Source organism: Macrobrachium rosenbergii, chromosome 12 (genome assembly GCF_040412425.1).
Source record: "Macrobrachium rosenbergii isolate ZJJX-2024 chromosome 12, ASM4041242v1, whole genome shotgun sequence".
NCBI classification, from domain to species: domain Eukaryota; kingdom Metazoa; phylum Arthropoda; class Malacostraca; order Decapoda; family Palaemonidae; genus Macrobrachium; species Macrobrachium rosenbergii.
In genome coordinates this window covers 33,459,945-33,476,777 of record NC_089752.1, presented here as the reverse complement: position 1 = coordinate 33,476,777, position 16,833 = coordinate 33,459,945, and the positions used below count along the sequence as shown (strand labels likewise).

At 49.6% G+C, this 16,833-nt stretch overlaps 1 protein-coding gene across 1 annotated transcript in view; it reads left to right on the top strand.

Annotated features, from left to right (window-relative positions):
- Positions 1-16,833, top strand: part of Rab3GAP1 (RAB3 GTPase activating protein subunit 1) — a 123,271-nt gene that overhangs the window by 14,584 nt on the left and 91,854 nt on the right. The window contains exon 3 of the mRNA XM_067112147.1: positions 15,456-15,536. Within this exon, the coding sequence (XP_066968248.1) occupies positions 15,456-15,536 (81 nt within the window). The remainder of the gene's footprint in view (positions 1-15,455; positions 15,537-16,833) is intronic.

The following is a 16,833-nucleotide window of genomic DNA, read 5'->3' as shown; positions in this document are numbered from 1 at the left end:
ACAGCCAGCCCAGCAATGGCAAGTCGTCATCGGTCACCTGTCGTCTTTGGAGAAGCTAGTACCTCATGGGCGTCTTCACCTGCGGTCTCTTCAGTGGAGACTGAAGGAGTATTGGTCCCAGTCCCGAGACCCCCAGTCCTTCCTCATCCCTCTTTCTGAGGAGGTGAGGGAGGACCTTTGCTGGTGGTTGGACGACAGGAACCTCTTGATAGGAGTATCCCTGCATACTCCCCCTCCGGACATGCTACTGTTCTCAGATGCATCGACCGAGGGATGGGGCGCACACCTGGAGGAGTGGCGGACTTCGGGAGTGTGGCACTTAGCTCCAAGAGTTCTGGGATCGAGTGATGAGACACTCTGTGGTACTGATGAGCGACAATACCACGGTAGTGGCATACGTCAACAAGCAGGGGGGCCTAGTGTCCCTCCCGCTTCATCAGTTGACGATGCAAGTGCATGAGTGGGCCGCGGCTCACTCGGTAGAGCTGTCAGCCAGGTACATTCCAGGCAAGAGGAATGTCGTGGCAGACAAGCTAAGCCGCCAGAATCAAGAGGTAGGGACTGAATGGTCCTTCCACTCGGAGATAGCAGAAAGGCTGTTCGATCTGTGAGGCCGTCCATCCATCGATCTGTTCACCACCCGGCACAACAGAAAACTCCAGGTCTTCTGTTCTGTCGTGCCGGACCCATGGGCTGCTGTGGAGGACGCGTTCCAGCACCCGTGGGACAACCTCAACGTATACGCCTTTCCCCCGTTCTGTCTGATTCACCGAGTGATGATCACCCCGAATCTCACAATTATTCTGGTGGCACCCAAATGGCCCCGGGCCGTTTGGTGTCCGGACCTGCTAGCTCTCCTCTTCGAGGCACCGAGAGAGATTCCCCCCCTGGCCCAACCTGCTGTGTCAACCTCATGTAGAGCGGTTCCACCAGGCAGTGCATTCCCAGTGTCTTCACGGCTGGAGGTTATCCACCATCTCTTGCAAGCAAGAGGCTTTTCGCGTCGCGCAGCAACAGAGATGGCAGGATACCTCAGACAATCCTCCGCAGCGGTACACCAGGGAAAGTGGTCCATCTTCTGTGGTTGGTGTCATCGAAGGGGTATCTCTCCGGTCAGAGCTATTATTCAGCAGGTCGCAGACTTCCTCGTCTTCCTTTGCCGAGAGAAGCTTCTCTCCGTTTCAGCTGTGAAAGGTTACCACGCCGCACTTGGCCCAGTCTTACGGCTGAAAGGAGTAGACATCTCCTCCTCTTTCGAGATATCTCTACTAATGAGAAGCTTCGAAAGGTCTTGCCCACCCAGGGATCTCAGGCCCCCTGCGTGGGATGTGACTCTCGTCCTAAGGAGCCTGACTCGTGCACTGTATGAGCCTTTACGAGAGTCGTCAGACAGGGATCTGACCCTCAAGACCATCTTCCTGCTAGCCCTGGCATCAGTGAAGAGAGTTGGCGAACTTCACAGACTTTCCTTCGATGTAAAACACTCGATGGGATGGGGATCAGTTACACTCGATTTCGTCCCAGATTTTGTAGCGAAGACTCAGAATCCTTCGGTCCCTGACGCACGGTTCGAGTCCTTCACAATCCCCTCCCTAGAGGACTTTGTAGGTAATGAACCAGACGAGATGCTACTGTGTCCTGTTAGAGTGCTGCGGCACTATCTGAAGAGGACTCGACGCCTCCGGCCTGAGTGTCGACGACTCTTCGTTAGTACTGGCTCGGCCAAGAAAGAAGTGTCCAAGAACACCATCTCTTTCTGGCTTCGTGAGATGATAAGGAGAGCATACTCTGCTGGAGGAGAAGATGACACCGGTACGCTTCGTCCGAGAGCTCACGAGGTCCTCCGCATTGGTCCGTCCCTCGCATTCCGGAAGAACATGTCGGTTTCACAGGTGCTGAAGGCGGGGGTGTGGTCCCAACAGACTACTTTCACCTCCTTCTACCTCCGGGATGTTGCACACAAGTCCTTAGACACTTTTTCCTTGGGTCCTGTGGTGGCTGCTCAACAAGTTGTGTAGCTTACCCGGCTCCTCTAACAGGACAGGTTGCATCTTGCGTAAGTTGTACGGTTGTGATTGGGAGAATGAATGTGGAGTGACTGGCCTCTCTTTTCTCCCCATCCTGGCTCTCTTCCCACGGGCAGGGAGCGGACGTGCCATTACAAGCTGGATCTTGCGGTCGATGCAGGTAAGCACCCAGCAGGAGCTCCCGTTCTGTTTTCCATTCAGGTTAATAGAAGCAACCCCACTCCTTCCTCTTGCAAGGGGGGGAAGGAGACCATGATTATAAGACAAACCTGATGCTTGTATTTGCCTTTATGTCATCCGACACCAAGTTCTTCCTAGCCTACTTTGCATGAACTGACGTTTCCTCTTTCATGCAAAGGGACCCAGAAGTCTGACAACTGATCCTGCGTTTCTTACAACCCGATCATTTTGTCAGAGGCAGTTTTTCCCTTCCTCGCTCTCACGACCAGGAAGGGAAGACAAGTTGGTGAACTCCAGTCAGTTCATAGTAAGTCTCCTAATGTAAAGGACCGAGGGTTTGTATATTGTTTCGGAACAAATCACAATTTTTAAAGTAAATTGTATTTTTCCCAACTATACAAACCCGAGGTCCTTTACACTTTATGCCCACCTCATACCACCCCTCAATCTTATACCTGGGCCGAAAGGCAAATTGGAATGTTTACATCCGGGCAGGCGGTACTCCCGCTTCCCGGACAGTAGTCAACTGCCTAACCACCTTGTTTGAAGTTCAACGGCTGTTTCCAGCCTACACCTGAAAGTAATCCCTAATGTACAGGACCTCGGGTTTGTATAATTAGGAAAAATACAATTTACTTTAAAAATTGTGATATTTTAATTCCAAGTCTCTTAACTGGCTGAAATCACCTCAGCATCAGCACATGGGCAGAGCACAAATTCTAAAAATCCCTGTTGCATGTGCAATATTTGCACAAAATTACATTCAAAGTTACTGGGTGAAAGAGGTTTAAGACTGAACTGATACAGTACTTGGAAATTTGGCAATTTCTTATGGCATTCACTAATAAATACATTTCTTATAATAATGATTCTGACTCAGTAGCAGTACATTTCATTAGTAATAAATAATGATTTGTTCCCACACAATATACAAACCCTTAGTCCTTTACAATAGGAATTATTTACAGCGAAGCTGGAAACAGCCATTTAACTTAAAAAGGTAATGGTGTACGTAGTCACCCACCAACTACGGGTGGGAGCCCTGCTCACTCAGTCGGTATACATTCACTTTGCTATTGGCAGTTGGCGAGGAAGATGTATGCTCTTCTTCTCTCCGCCTGCCGTTTGACTTTGTTCAGTTTCCCGTATTCTTGATATTGCTGATTTATGATTATAATGTGTTATAATATATGCATATACAACTCCTTGTTGTACTCTTGAGTTTACACTTTCCAGTGTTTTGATATAGTACAGTAGTTCATACTGATATTTGTTAACTCTAAGACTTTCTTAGCGATGATGTGTCAAACTGGTTTTAATGTTGCTAAGGCAACAGGCTTAAACTAGTTTTTTCACCTCGTTTATGTTTAGCTCTTGATGTATGTTCTCTTGGAGAGGATTTTATTCTCTCGGTGAGAATTTTATTCCTACACTTTATGAAGGAAAGTTTATTTGCTGAAAATTTGAAATGGCATTTGTAATGTTTAGTATTTTCAGATGTTGTAGAGCTCGGTACCTGGGAGTAAGGGTTCTCTTGCTGGCAATACTTGCATTATTGCCCTGTATGTTACCGATTGCTCTTTTTCTGACGCTATGGGCATGAAGCAGCTGTTGTGCAGGTTCTCACTGAACCTGTGGCTCAACTCGGAGAGAGAGAGAGAGAGAGAATCCAGAGTGTGTGTGCGCTCATTCCTCTTTCATAATCCCACACGGGGATGATGTAGGGGACAGCAATGGTTGCTGTAGAGTTTGAAGAGGGAATCGATTTGTCATCTTCTCCTTCCTTCATGGTGCTCTCCCACATCTTCAGACTCGGGAACCGTGTCATGGGTCTCCCCGAGACCCTGCAACACATGAGCACCAGGTGTGCGGGGCTCCTCAGATACGACAAGTTGAAGAAGTAACCCGTGTCACTTATGCTAATTCCAGAAAAATTTTTTCCCCGGAATAGTATGTACCTGTGACCGTATTTCTACGGACACTCAGGTAGAGGGAGCAACCAATGGTCTTCCTGTACGTGACTTGAAAGCTCGAGTGCGCAATCCTCCTAGGAGAATCGTGTCACTCCGGGCACTTGGGTTTCTTTGAAACCTCGAGTTACCTTTACCAGATTCAGAGAGTTACCTCCACACACTGGTATACTCTTCTGCTAGAGTTTCTTTGGACACTTGAGTAGAGGGGCAACCGATGATCAGTTCACTCGTGGCTCGGGAGCTCCAGGTGTGCAAGTCTCGAGTGCTCAGCTCCTACCAGCCTGCAATCGCGTTCGTGTGATCAGCCCTGCTCACCTGAGCCAAGTGCTCGGGTTTCTTCGTGCTGATATATGAGCACTCGGCTCCAGCCAGCCTGCAGTCGCGTTCGTGTGATCGGCCCAGGACTTGTATAACCGGGTACTCGGGTTTTCTTGAACCTCGAGTTACCCTCCTAATATCATGGTGTTACCTCCATGGACTGGTGTATCCTTCTGCTCAAGTTTCCTCTGACACTCAAGTAGCTGCTGCTGGTGCTCCAGCTGTTCCTGCTGCTCCTGTTGCCCCAGCTGTTCCTGCTGCCTGGGTTGCTGCTGCCGCTCCTGCTACCCCGGTTGCTGATGCCGCTCCTGCTACCCCAACTGCTCTGGCTGCTCCTGTGGTTCCTGCCACTCCCTTCTGGATGGGATAAACTGACCGCTATCCTGAAGATGTTGAAGAAGAAATCGAAGAAGAGAGGCTGTAAGGTGTTGTCATCATCATCGTCTTCGACTTCGTTGTTTTCCACCGCCTCCCCTTCTGAGGCCTGCCAGCTGAAGAAGAAGGCTGCCTCTCCTTCCCCTAAGAAGACCCACCACGGGATTTCTAAGGGCCTGTCTCCCTCCACAGGGGAAGCAGTGGGATCTCTCGTTGGCTTTCCCTGGCCCTTGGGCTCAGGAACCGATTCACATACCCCACCGGGGTCTCACATCTCGGGAGCCTCGAGTGCACGGCTTCCCAAGGCTTGCGCACTCAAAACCAATTTGAAGAAGTCTGCTTCTAAGACTGATTTTGTACCTGTCTCTTCCTGAGTTTCTTTGGACACTCAAGAGGAGACCACTCCCGTTGATCATTCAGTACGAGATTCGGGGTGTTGGGTGCTCGGCAGAGTCGAGTCACGCCAAGTGCTCGGGATTCTGCGGAATCTTGAGCACCCCAAACCAGCACTGGCGAGTCCACTCCCTGGTCTGGTTTAGGCACAGAGCAAGAGAAAGTGCCAAAACATGCAAGTATTTCGACACTTCCTGCTAGTACCGCTTCGAGTGCTCAGTCATGTTCCTAACCTGGTGCTTCGGACTTGAGGGTCCGAGCACCTGGAGACGCAGGAAGGAGGTTCCCAGTTCAGTCTTCTTCTTGTCACAAAGTGTCGGCCTTGAAGAATACTGGAGCACTTCGAGAGGACTGCGCAAGTTAATGTCAGTTGAGAACTGAGCTGCTCGCCGGGGCCAAGTGCTCGGGTTCATTTGTGTGTTCCTCTGCTCTCCTCAGGACAGCAGCTCGCCAGGGCGTAGGTGCTCTCATAGACCCATGTTGCCGTTGTCACCAGGGGTTGCCAACCACCCACAGCCTGCCTCTTCTGCTGGTTCTTCCAGTACGACAGGTAGAAGTGCTTGATCCCCCCCCCCCCCCTCATCCCACAACCTCCTGGGGTTTCATTGGGAGGCGTGATTCGGAGAGGAGGGACTCTGATGGATTCGCTTCTTCTTATTGGAGTTCTGATACAAAGGCCTATGACCAGGTTCGGTTCTCGGACTGACTTGACCGCATGCCCAAGTGGTCGAGGAGGGATTCCAGGGGTCTGCTGAGGTTCTCTCTCCTAGGGGAGAATAGATCAGGAGGACTCCCCCAAGATACAGAGGATCTTTGCAGAGGTTATTGTGCTGATTCGTCAGCACAATTATCTCGGGGAAGAACCATGGTCTCTTCTGTGGGTCATCCTTTGCACCTCGAATCTATTTTTGGCCCAGAAGGAACCAAAAGCTTCGTTGGGGCTGCCATTGTCTGCGCTTTCCAAAGGGGTACTCGTTCAGGTGGATAACCTGGTCTCTGCAGGAGAAGTCACTTCTATCGAACTACTCGGAGAAGCTTCTTCCTCCTCCTCTGCCTCGACAGAAGCGCTTCTACACGCCCTCAGAAGGGCTTTTGCCAACTAAACAGATTGACCCGCACTTGGTTTGTCTAGGTCCGGGTCTCTCGCTGCAGCAGCTTGCTGCGGAAGGGTCTCCTTCCTGCAGCGAGAAGCAGCAAGCCTGGAGGCCACCACTGTGGTGGCTCTCTAGTCGGTCTCTTGTTCGGATCTGTGGTCCTTCACAGTGTCCAAGGTTGCCGCCTCCATGGGTTCAATTACCCCTGGAGAGGACTCCGCCTTTGGGAGACTGCCAGTCTGGAGGTAGGGCTATTTCCTTCCTGGCTCGACAGACAGCAAACCTGTGGGCCTGTAGAAAGTTCTGCCTTCTTGAAAAGATATCTAGGAAGAAGTCGTCGAGGGAGAGAAGTCGCAGTCATTGTCTTTGTCTTTGTCTGCTGTTGCCTCCCTGCATTATTCTTTGGAGGATCGTCCCAGGAAGAGGGATCTCTTGTTGGCTCACCTAAGTCTCCGGACTCAGGGGCCGTATCACAGACCTCACCAAGGTACTGTGTTTGCTCCGACACGATATACAAACCATCAGTCCTTTACATTAGGAATTGCTTTCAACGAAGCTGGAAACAGCCGTTGAACTTTCAAACAAGGTGGCTAGGCAGTTAACTATCATTCGGGAGCCGGGAGTCCTGCCTGCCGGATGTAAACATTCCAATTTGCTTTCAGCTGCTGTGCAATGCAGACTTGTTTCTCGCTCCCTGCCCTGACTGCTGTTGAGCTGTTTTCCCGGTGGGATCTTTTCTTTTTTCCTTGCTTTGATTGCTTTGTGTGTTTGTCATTATGCAAGCTCATGAAGGGAATAACCTCGTAAGCCCGCCTTCCCCAGCATGTGTCCTGGGGTTGGCGGGAAGAAGTGTAGTAGCTTCGGGCCAAATACTGATGTGGACCCGCACGCCCTTTGCTCCCTCTTGCAGGGGGCATGTGTGTTCACGAGTATCTACTTGTGCTGAGTGTTGCTCCTGGTCAGCTGAGCAGTGGATGAAGTTTGAGGGGAGGAAGCAGTACCGGAGGAAGCCTTCCAAGGTGTCATCTGAGGGTTATACACCCCCGATGACTCCCTTGGTGGCTAACCCTTCGGGATTGTTTATTTCTCCCGACAAACTTCCTCTTCTGGCTGCCTCTCCTTCGGAAGAGGACTCCCCTTCGTCGTCTTCACTTGCTTCATCTGGCATGGAATGACGAGGGGTGGCGGACGATCAGGACAACCTCTTCTTGGGGTCCTCTCCTCGTCCTGGGGGGAAGTTATCCCCCCCCGGAGCGAGTGGAGGCTCCCTCCATTGGCCCGACTTTTTCTCAGGTTTGGCGGTAGAGGCTTCTCTCAGGGGGAAGGCTATAGATCTGAGTTCAGCCTGGCTCCACCTGGGTCTTCCTGGAGTCCCATCACTGCAGGGTCTCTTCGCTCATCTGACTGGCACTCTGGCGGTAACTCACAGCGCATCTACTGCTACCACCAGCACCGTGATCATGACAGCTTTCTCCAAGATGCTGGTGACTGTTTCGTCTCACCTGGGGACCCAGGTGACCACTGTGCCTCCTGGCTTCTCTGTGGCCCCACTTTCCAGCCAGGACCCTCCATGATGGTGACCTCTTTCATGCCTCATCTTGTGGTTCCTGCTCCTGCTGTTCCTGGCTTTGCTGGCTCCCGGGCTATCCTGGCTGCTCCACCTGCCCCGGCTATTTCGGTTGCGGCCCCTGGCTTCCCTGGCTCTCGCTTTGTCCTGGCTCCTCCAGCTGGCCAGGCTGTTCCAGTCGCCCCAGTCGCTGCTCCTGGCTTTCCTGGCTCCCGGGCTGTACTGGCTGCCCCTGTCACCGCTGTTGATGAATCTGCTGCCCAGGTTACTCCTGCTACTCTGGCTGCTTCTGTGACATCTGCTGCTCCCTCCTGGATGGGGGACTTGACTGCCATCCTGAAGAAGATGACGAAGAAGTCGAAGAAGAGGTCTAGGAAGGTGTTGTCATCTTCGTCTGCTACCTCCCCTCCTTCTTCCGAGGCTCGTTGGTTGAAGAAGATGGCTGTCTCCCCCTCCCCCAAGAAATCCCATTCTGGGACTTCTACGGGAAGCAGTGGGGTCTCTTGTTGGCTCTTCCTGTCCTTCGGGTCTGGGAATCAAATCGTTGACCCCTAGGTCTAGCATTTAGGGAGCTGCGGGTGTGCAAACCTTAGTCTGCGCACCCGTTGCCGCGCCTAAGAAGTCCACTTCGAAGGCTGGCACTGTGTCGGGCGCTCGTTCGCGAGCCGCTCCAAGTACCCAGGTCTCTAAGGAGACTCGGGTATTCTGAACCAGCACCGGAGAGTCCTCTCACCGTACTGATTCGGGCACTGGACGGGAGAATGAGCCAAGATGTGCAGGTGTCTCGGCTCTGCCTGCTGGCGCTGCCTCTGGTGCCGAGCAAGGGGAAACGAAGAGGAGCTCCCCTGTACAGTCTTCTCGGGAGGTTCCGGCCTAGAAGAAGACTGGGGCCTGTCAAGAGGATAGTGCAAGTCTTGCCAGCCAGCCGCGCTTTCGACTCCACCCCGTCCCTGATCACGTTTGTGTGATCAGCCTGGCTCAGTCGAGTCAAGAGCTTGGCTCGGCTCTCATGAACCGCTACACTCTCCTCAGGACAGCACTTCGCCGAGGCAAAAGCGCTCTCCTTAACCCAGGTTGCCATCATCACTGTGGGTTGATGACTGCTCTCAACCTGCTCCTCCTGCTGGTTCTCCCAGCAGTGCTGGTGGGGGTGCCCAATCCTCCTCACCTCTCCCCTCAACCTCGTAGGGTTTCCCTGGGAGGGGCGATTCAGACCGGAGGAACTAGTGACTCCTCTCCCCAGAGTTTGACTACAAAGGCATATGTTCCTGGATCTGTCCTCGGATTGACTAGGTCGTACGCCCAAGTAATGCAGGAAGGATCCAAGGGGTCTGCTGAGGTTCTCCCTCCTGCTGGGAGAGTAGATCGGGAGGACCGCACCCTGGAAGGACTCGAGGGTCCTCTCCCCCAGGATGCGGACATTCTTGAAATTTTTTTACACAACGATTGGTTCCTAATATCCGCCCATTTCCGGTCACGCCATAGAAGATTCCGGATCAAATTTTCTGATGCAATGTGGACCGAATATTGCGCCATGTTACAAAGGCATGGCATGAGATACCACGTGATGTCATTTCCACAGGAAAGGCTTTTCACCGAATTGTTAATTGTCCACGACGCATTGACAACAGGAACTGACTGGTGAGCAAACACAGGAAGCAGTCACGTCTTAGAAAAGATATATTTCTTTTTTCAATATATTTCATGATTATTGCATCTACCCACGACAATCCATCAGCATAACGACCTTGGGGAAGGGACCACGGCCTCATCTGTGGATCGTCCTTCACGCCTCGAATCCTTCTGGGGTCCACAAAAGGAACCCAAGGTTTCGGTGGGGCTGCTGTGGTCCATGCTTGACGGAGTTCTCGATCAGGTGAATAAGCTTGTTTCTGAACAAGGTAGTTCACTTTGTCCTAACCATTCGGATAAGCTGCTTCCTCCTCCTCTGCTTCAACAGTGTACACCCTCGGACAGGGCATTGACGACCAAGCAGGCTGACCTGGACCTGGTGCATCTAGGCCTGGGTCTCACGCTGCAGCAGCTTACTGCGAAAGGAATCTCCCTCTTGCAGCAAGAAGCAGCAACCCTGGAAGCCACCACTATGGCGGCTATCTAGGCAGTCTCCTGGCTGGATCCTTGGGTGCTATTGTGCCTGGGGAGGACTCTGCTTTCGGGAGGCTGTGCCAGTCTGGAGGTAGAGCCATCTCTTACCTTGCCCACCAGACAGCAAACCTGTGGGTGAAACTGGTGTTAAAGAGAAGAGATGCTGTCTTTTCTCATTTCGCCAAGTTCATTGTCAACTGATGAAGTGGGAGGGACACCAGGCCCCCCTTGCTTGTTGACGTATGCGGCTACCGTGGTATTATCGTTCATCAACACCACAGAGTGTCACATCACTTGATCCTGAAACTCTTGGAGGGCCAGGAAGGCTGCCTTGAGTTCCAGGATGTTGATGTGAGTGTGCTTGTTGTCTCAGTGCCACACTCCCGCAGTCAGCAACTCCTCCAGGTGTGCGCCCCATCCTTCGGTCGATGCATCCGAGAACTGAAGCATGTCCGGAGGGGGAGTATGTATGCATATAGGCAGTCCCTGGTTATTGGTGGGCTCGATTATCGGCGATCCAGTATTATGGGGGCTTGTCTAGCGACGAAAATCGGCAATGACCCTACAGAATGGACCATTGCTGGGTTCTGCCTCTCTCTTCCCTAGAGAGCTGGTAGATGCTGTGGTGGACAAGTGTCGAGCCGAAGACATCGACCTCCTTGTCCACCAGGCAGTGGCCAAGACCTCTGGGTCTTCGCACTCCACTGTGGCTCAGCCTTCATGCCAGGCCAGCACTTCCTCGCCCCCAAGAAGTCCCAGACTTCGAAAGGTTCCCATGGGAACACCCCGCCTTCTTCTTCTGCCGTGAAGGGTGGGCAGTCGCACCCCTTTCAGCCCTCTTTCCAGTCTGGTAAAGGGGCCAAGGCGAAGAAGAAAAAGGAGAAACACTAGGGGCGGCGTTCCCCTCCAGCTGCTGCCAGTGGTGGGGGGGTGCCTGTCAAGCCATTTGGCAACATGGCAGTGATACGGAGCCTAGACCTGGTTAGTGGATGTCCTTTGGGAGGGATATCTACTCCCCTTTGAGTCTCAGCCACCCGTCGCCAACTCTCCGGTCTGTCTCTGTACCTACGTTCATGGTTCAACGAAGGATCTCGCACTCGTGCAAGAGGTGCAAGCCATGCTGAGCAAGGTTGCTGTGGAAGTTGTGTCAGATTGGTCCCCAGGCTTTGACAGCCATGTCTTTATTGTGGAGAAAGCTTCGGGGGGCTTGAGACCAGTCATAGACCTCTCTCCCCTGAACTGATTCGTGCCAGACTCGGTTCACACTGGAGACAGCTCATTCCGTGCTCACCTCCATCAGGGAGAACGACTTCATGCTTACGGTGGATCTGAAGAATGCATATTTCCAAATACCCATCCATCTGTCCTCCCACAAGTACCTTCGCTATATCCTGGGGGAGACGTTGTTCAATTCAGGTCACTCTGTTTCGGGCTCTCAACCACTCCCCAGGTGTTCATGCGAGTGTTCACCATAGTGTCAGCTTGGGCCCATTCGCATGGGATACCTCTAGTGAGATGTTGACAGTTGGCTGGTCCTGGTGAGCTCCCACTTGCAGTTGCTTCAGGACAGGGATCAGCTCTTCAAGTTTTGCCGCGATCTAGCGATCGTAGTAAATCTCGAGAAGTCAGATCTCACTCCCAAGCAGAGGATAAAGTACCTGGGCATGCTGATAGATATGGCAGCAGCAAGAGCCTTCCCTTTAGACTCTCATATCAGCAGGTTCAGGAAGGCAGTACAGCTGTTCCTGTCTCGACAGGAGCAGCCAGCTCAGCAATGGCAAGTTGTCATCGGTCACCTGTCATCATTGAAGAAGCTGGTCCCTCATGGGCGTCTACACCTTCAGTCCCGGCAGTGGCGACTGAAGGAGTACTGGTCCCAGTCTCGAGACCCCCAGTCCTTTCTCATCTCTCTTTCGGAGGAGGTGATAGAGGACCTCTTCTGGTGGATGGACGACAGGAACCTCTTAATAGGAATACAGGCAGTCCCCGGTTATCAGTGGTCTAGTAAAACTAAGGTATACTTAACTTTTATCGGCGGGGGTTCTGTTCTGATGGAGTGACAATAACCGAAAATCTGTGATTTTTGGCATTTGTCGGCGCTGAAAGTTGCCGATTTTCAGTTATTGGCACCTCTGTTAGGTATGTATTGGCGGGAATACCCAATTATCGGCGCTGGTAAGCGGAAATCGGCGATCTTTGGCGCTGAAAATTGCCGATTTTCATCAGTAGACAAACCCCCTAATTCTGGATGGCCGATAATTGAGCCTGCCAATAACCAGGGACTGCCTGTATGCGTACATACTCCCCCCTCCGGACGTGCTTCTGTTCTCGGACGTAACGACCGAGGGATGGGGTGCACACCAGGAGGAGTTGCTGACTGCAGGAGTGTGGCACTGAGATGACAAGTACATTCACATCAACATCCAGGAACTCAAGGCAGCCTTCCTGGCCCTCCAAGAGTTTCAGGATTGAGTGATGGGACACTGTGGTGTTGATGAGCGACAATACCACGGTAGTGGCATACGTCAACAAGCAAGGGGGCCTGGTGTCCCTCCCGCTTTATCAGTTGACAGTGCAGGTGCACGAGTGGGCTGGCCCACTCGGTAGAGCTGTCAGCCAGGGACATTCCAGCAAGAGGAATGTAGATTTAGACAAGCTCAGCCACCGGAATCAGGTGATAGGGAGAGAGTGGTCCCTTCACCCAAACATCGCGGAGAGGCTGTTCGACCTGTGGGCGTGTACAGTCATAGATCTGTTTGCCACCCGGCACAACAGGAAACTACAGGTCTTCTGTTCGGTCTTGCCAGACCCATGGGCCGCTGTGGAGGACGCGCTCCAAAATCCTTGGGACAACCTCAATGTCTATGCCTTTCCTTCATTTTGTCTGATTTGCTGGATGATCAGCCAAGTGATGATCACCCTGAATCTAAGGATGATTCTGGTGGCTCCCAAATGGCCCCAGGCTGTTTGGTATCCCGACCTGCTGCTCTTCTTTCCAAGGCACTGAGAGAGATTCCTCCTTGGTCCAACCTGCTGTGTCAACCCCACGTAGAGCGGTACCACCAAGCAGTGCAGTCCCTGTGTCTTCACAGCTGGTAGTTATCCAGCATTTCCTGCGAGTGAGAGGCTTTTTGTGTCACACAGCAATGGAGATGGCTGGACACCTCAGGCAGTCCTCTGTGGCAGCGTACCAGGGAAATGGGCCGTCTTCTGTGGTTGGTGTTGTAGACGGGGGTATCTCTCCAATCGGAGCTACTGTTCAGCAGGTTGCAGACTTCCTCGTCTTTCTTCGCTAAGAGAAGCTTCTCTCTGTTTCGGCTGTAAAAGGCTACAGAGCCGCACGTGGCCTAGTCTTGCGGCTGAAGGGGCTAGATATCTCTTCTTCTTTCAAGATTTCTCTACTGATGAGAAGCTTCGAGAGGTCTTGCCCAACCCAGGGACATCAGGCCCCCTGCGTGGGATGTGACTCTCTTTCTAAGGACCCTGACCCATGCACCTACGAGCCTTTACTAGAGTCATCAGACAGGGATCTGACCCTCAAGACCATCTTCATGCTTGTCCTGGCATTGGTGAAGAGAGTAGGTGAACTTCACAGACTTTCCTTCAATATTAAACACTTGAGGGGATGGGTATCAGTTACCCTCGATTTCATCCCGGACTTCGTAGCGAAGACTCAGAACCCATCTGTCCCTGACGTTAGGTTTGAGTCCTTCACAATCCCTTCCCTAGAGGATTTTGTAGGTGATGACCCAGACAAGATGCTACAATGTCCTGTTAGAGTGTTGTGGCGCTATCTGAAGAGAACTCGCCATCTTTGGCCTGAGGGTCGATGACTCTTTGTTAGTGCTGGCTTGACCAAGAAAGAGGTATCCAAGAACATAATTTCTTCCTGGCTTTGTGAGACAATTAGGAGAGCACACTCTGCTGCTGGAGAAGACAACACTGGTACCTTCCTTCCGAGAGCTCACGAAGTCCGGAGCATTGGTCTGACCCTTGCATTGCTGAAGAACCTGTCGGTTCCTCAAGTATTGAAGGTTGGGTGTGGTCTCAACAGACCACCTTCACTTCTTTCTATCTTCAGAATGTTGCCCACAAGTCCTTGGACACCTTTTCCTTGGGACCTGTGGTGGCTGCTCAACAAGTTGTGCAGCTTACCTGGCTTCTCAAACAGGACAGGGTTGCATCTCGCCTAAGATGTGCAGTTGTGGATGCAGGAATGAGTGTGGGAGTGACTGGCCTCTCCTTCTCTTCATCCTGGCACTCTCCCTGCGGGCAGAGAGCAGACGTGCTGTTACATGCTGGATCTGGCGGTTGATGCAAGTAACCACACACTTTGAGCTTCTGTTCTATTGCCTTTCAGGATCATAGAAGCAAACCTGCTCCTTCCTCTAGCAAGAGGAGGAAGGAGATCATGACAGTAAGAAAAACCCGATACTTGTATTTGCCTTACTGTTGCCGACTTCTTAAGGTTCATCTTAGCCTATTTTTGTATGAAATGACGTCTTCCTCATTCATACGAAAAAGCCCAGAAGTCTGACAATTGATCTCGCGTTTCCTACAATCTGATCACTTTGTCAGAGGCAGGTTTTCTCTTCCTCACTCAGTCGACCAGGAAGGGAACCCAAGGCGTAGTGAACTCCAGTCAGTTCATAGAGACTCACTCAGATTCCTCCCCCCAACTAGTGAGTCTTCCTAATGTAAAGGACTGATGGTTTGTATATCATGTCAGAAAAAATCACAAGTTTTTGAAAGCAAATTGTATTTTTCCTAACTGTACAAAGCTGAGGTCCTTTACCTTACATTTTCATGCCCACCTCATGCCACCCCTCAATCTGACACCGGGGCCGAAAGGCAAATTAGAATGTTTACATCTGGGCAGGCGGAACTCCCGCCTCCCGGACAGTAGTTACTGCCTAACCTCCTTGTTTGAAAGTTCAACGGCTGTTTCCAGCTTCGCTGACAGTAATTCCTAGTGTAAAGGACCTCAGGTTTGTATAGTTAGGAAAAATACAATTTACTTTAAAAAACTGTGATATTGGAAGTAAAGTTGAATGATTGATTTTAGTACGTACATACTACCTAACAGTGGAATAAATTTTGTTGATAACTTTGCAGAGATATTGGAAAAAACATATCTTATTGTTATTTCTTATTGTGGACAGTTGTCACTTTGATAATTTTAACAATATCATTTTTAATGTTGATTCACAAAATATTTGTGTTTCTTGCTGATAGCTCCTCCAGAAACATCAGAATTAATTAATAATTGTTTATTATTATTATTATTATTACCATTATGTACTGTATTATTGTTATTACTGTATTTTGTTTGTTAGATTTCCCTTTTAAAGTGATTATTATTATTTGTTTAATATTAGTATTGTTATTATTATTATTATTATTATTATTATTTTGTTTGCAGACTTCCCTTTTAAAATGACTCATCATTACATGATCACTGAAACCGTGGAATCTCCACCAGAGGAATCTGAGCCCAGTGCAGGTACGTAATATAATTTTGTAATGCAGCATTCAGCAGTTAGATTTAACCCTTAAACGCCGACTGGACGTATCATACGTCGACTAAAATTGTCTTTTGGGTGCCGAGTAGACGTACCGTACGTCGACTACAAAAAATTTCAACCTTCGGTCAACTTTGACTCGACCGAAATGGTCGAGAAACGCAATTGTAAGCTAAAACTCCTACATTCTAGTAATATTCAATCATTTACCTTAATTTTGCAACAAATTGGAAGTCTCTAGCACAATATTTCGATTTATGGTGAATTTTTAAAAAAAAATTTCCTTACGTCTCATGCTGTAACTTTCGGCCGAAAAATTTCAGAAATTCTTTGGTCATTTTGTCGTAATGTTTGCACCGGTTTATATTAGTTGTTACATAAAGTTTTATATGTGGAAATGTGCGCAATTTCATGCAGAATACAACAGAAAATAACTCATGGTTGTAGCTTCTATCAGTTTTGAAATATTTCCATATAAATCACGATAAGTGCCGAAATTTCAACCTTCGGTCAAATTTAACTCGACCAAAATGGTCGAAAAACGCAATTGTAAGCTAAAACTCTTACATTCTAATAATATTCAGTCATGTACCTTCATTTTGCAACAAATTGGAAGTCTCTAGCACAATATTTCGATTTATGGTGAATTTAAAAAAAAAAAAAATTTTTCCCTTACATCCGCGCACGGTAACTCTGCCGAACGTCTCAGAAATTCTTTCGTCACCTTGTCGTAATGTTTGCACTGGTTTATATTAGTCGTTACATAAAGTTTTATATATGGAAATGTGCGCAATTTCATGTAGAATACAACAGAAAATAAATCATGGTTGTAGCTTTTATCAGTTTTGAAATATTTCCATATAAATCAACGTAAGTGCCAAAATTTCAACCTTCGGTCAACTTTAACTCGACCGAAATGGTCGAAAAACGCAATTGTAAGCTAAAACTCTTACATTCTAGTAATAGTCAATCATGTACATTCATTTTGCAACATACTGGAAGTCTCTAGCACAATATTTCGATTTATGGTGAATTTTTGAAAAAAAAAATTTTTTCCTTACGTCCGTGCGCGGTAACTCTGCCGAACATCTCGGAAATTCTTTCGTCACTTTGTCGTAATGTTTGCACCGTTTTATATTAGTCGTTACATAAAGTTTTATATATGAAAATGTTCACAATTTCATGTAGAATACAAATGAAAATAACTCATGGTTGTATCTTTTATCAGTTTTGAAAAATTTTCATATAAATCATGATAAGTGCCAAAATTTCAACCTT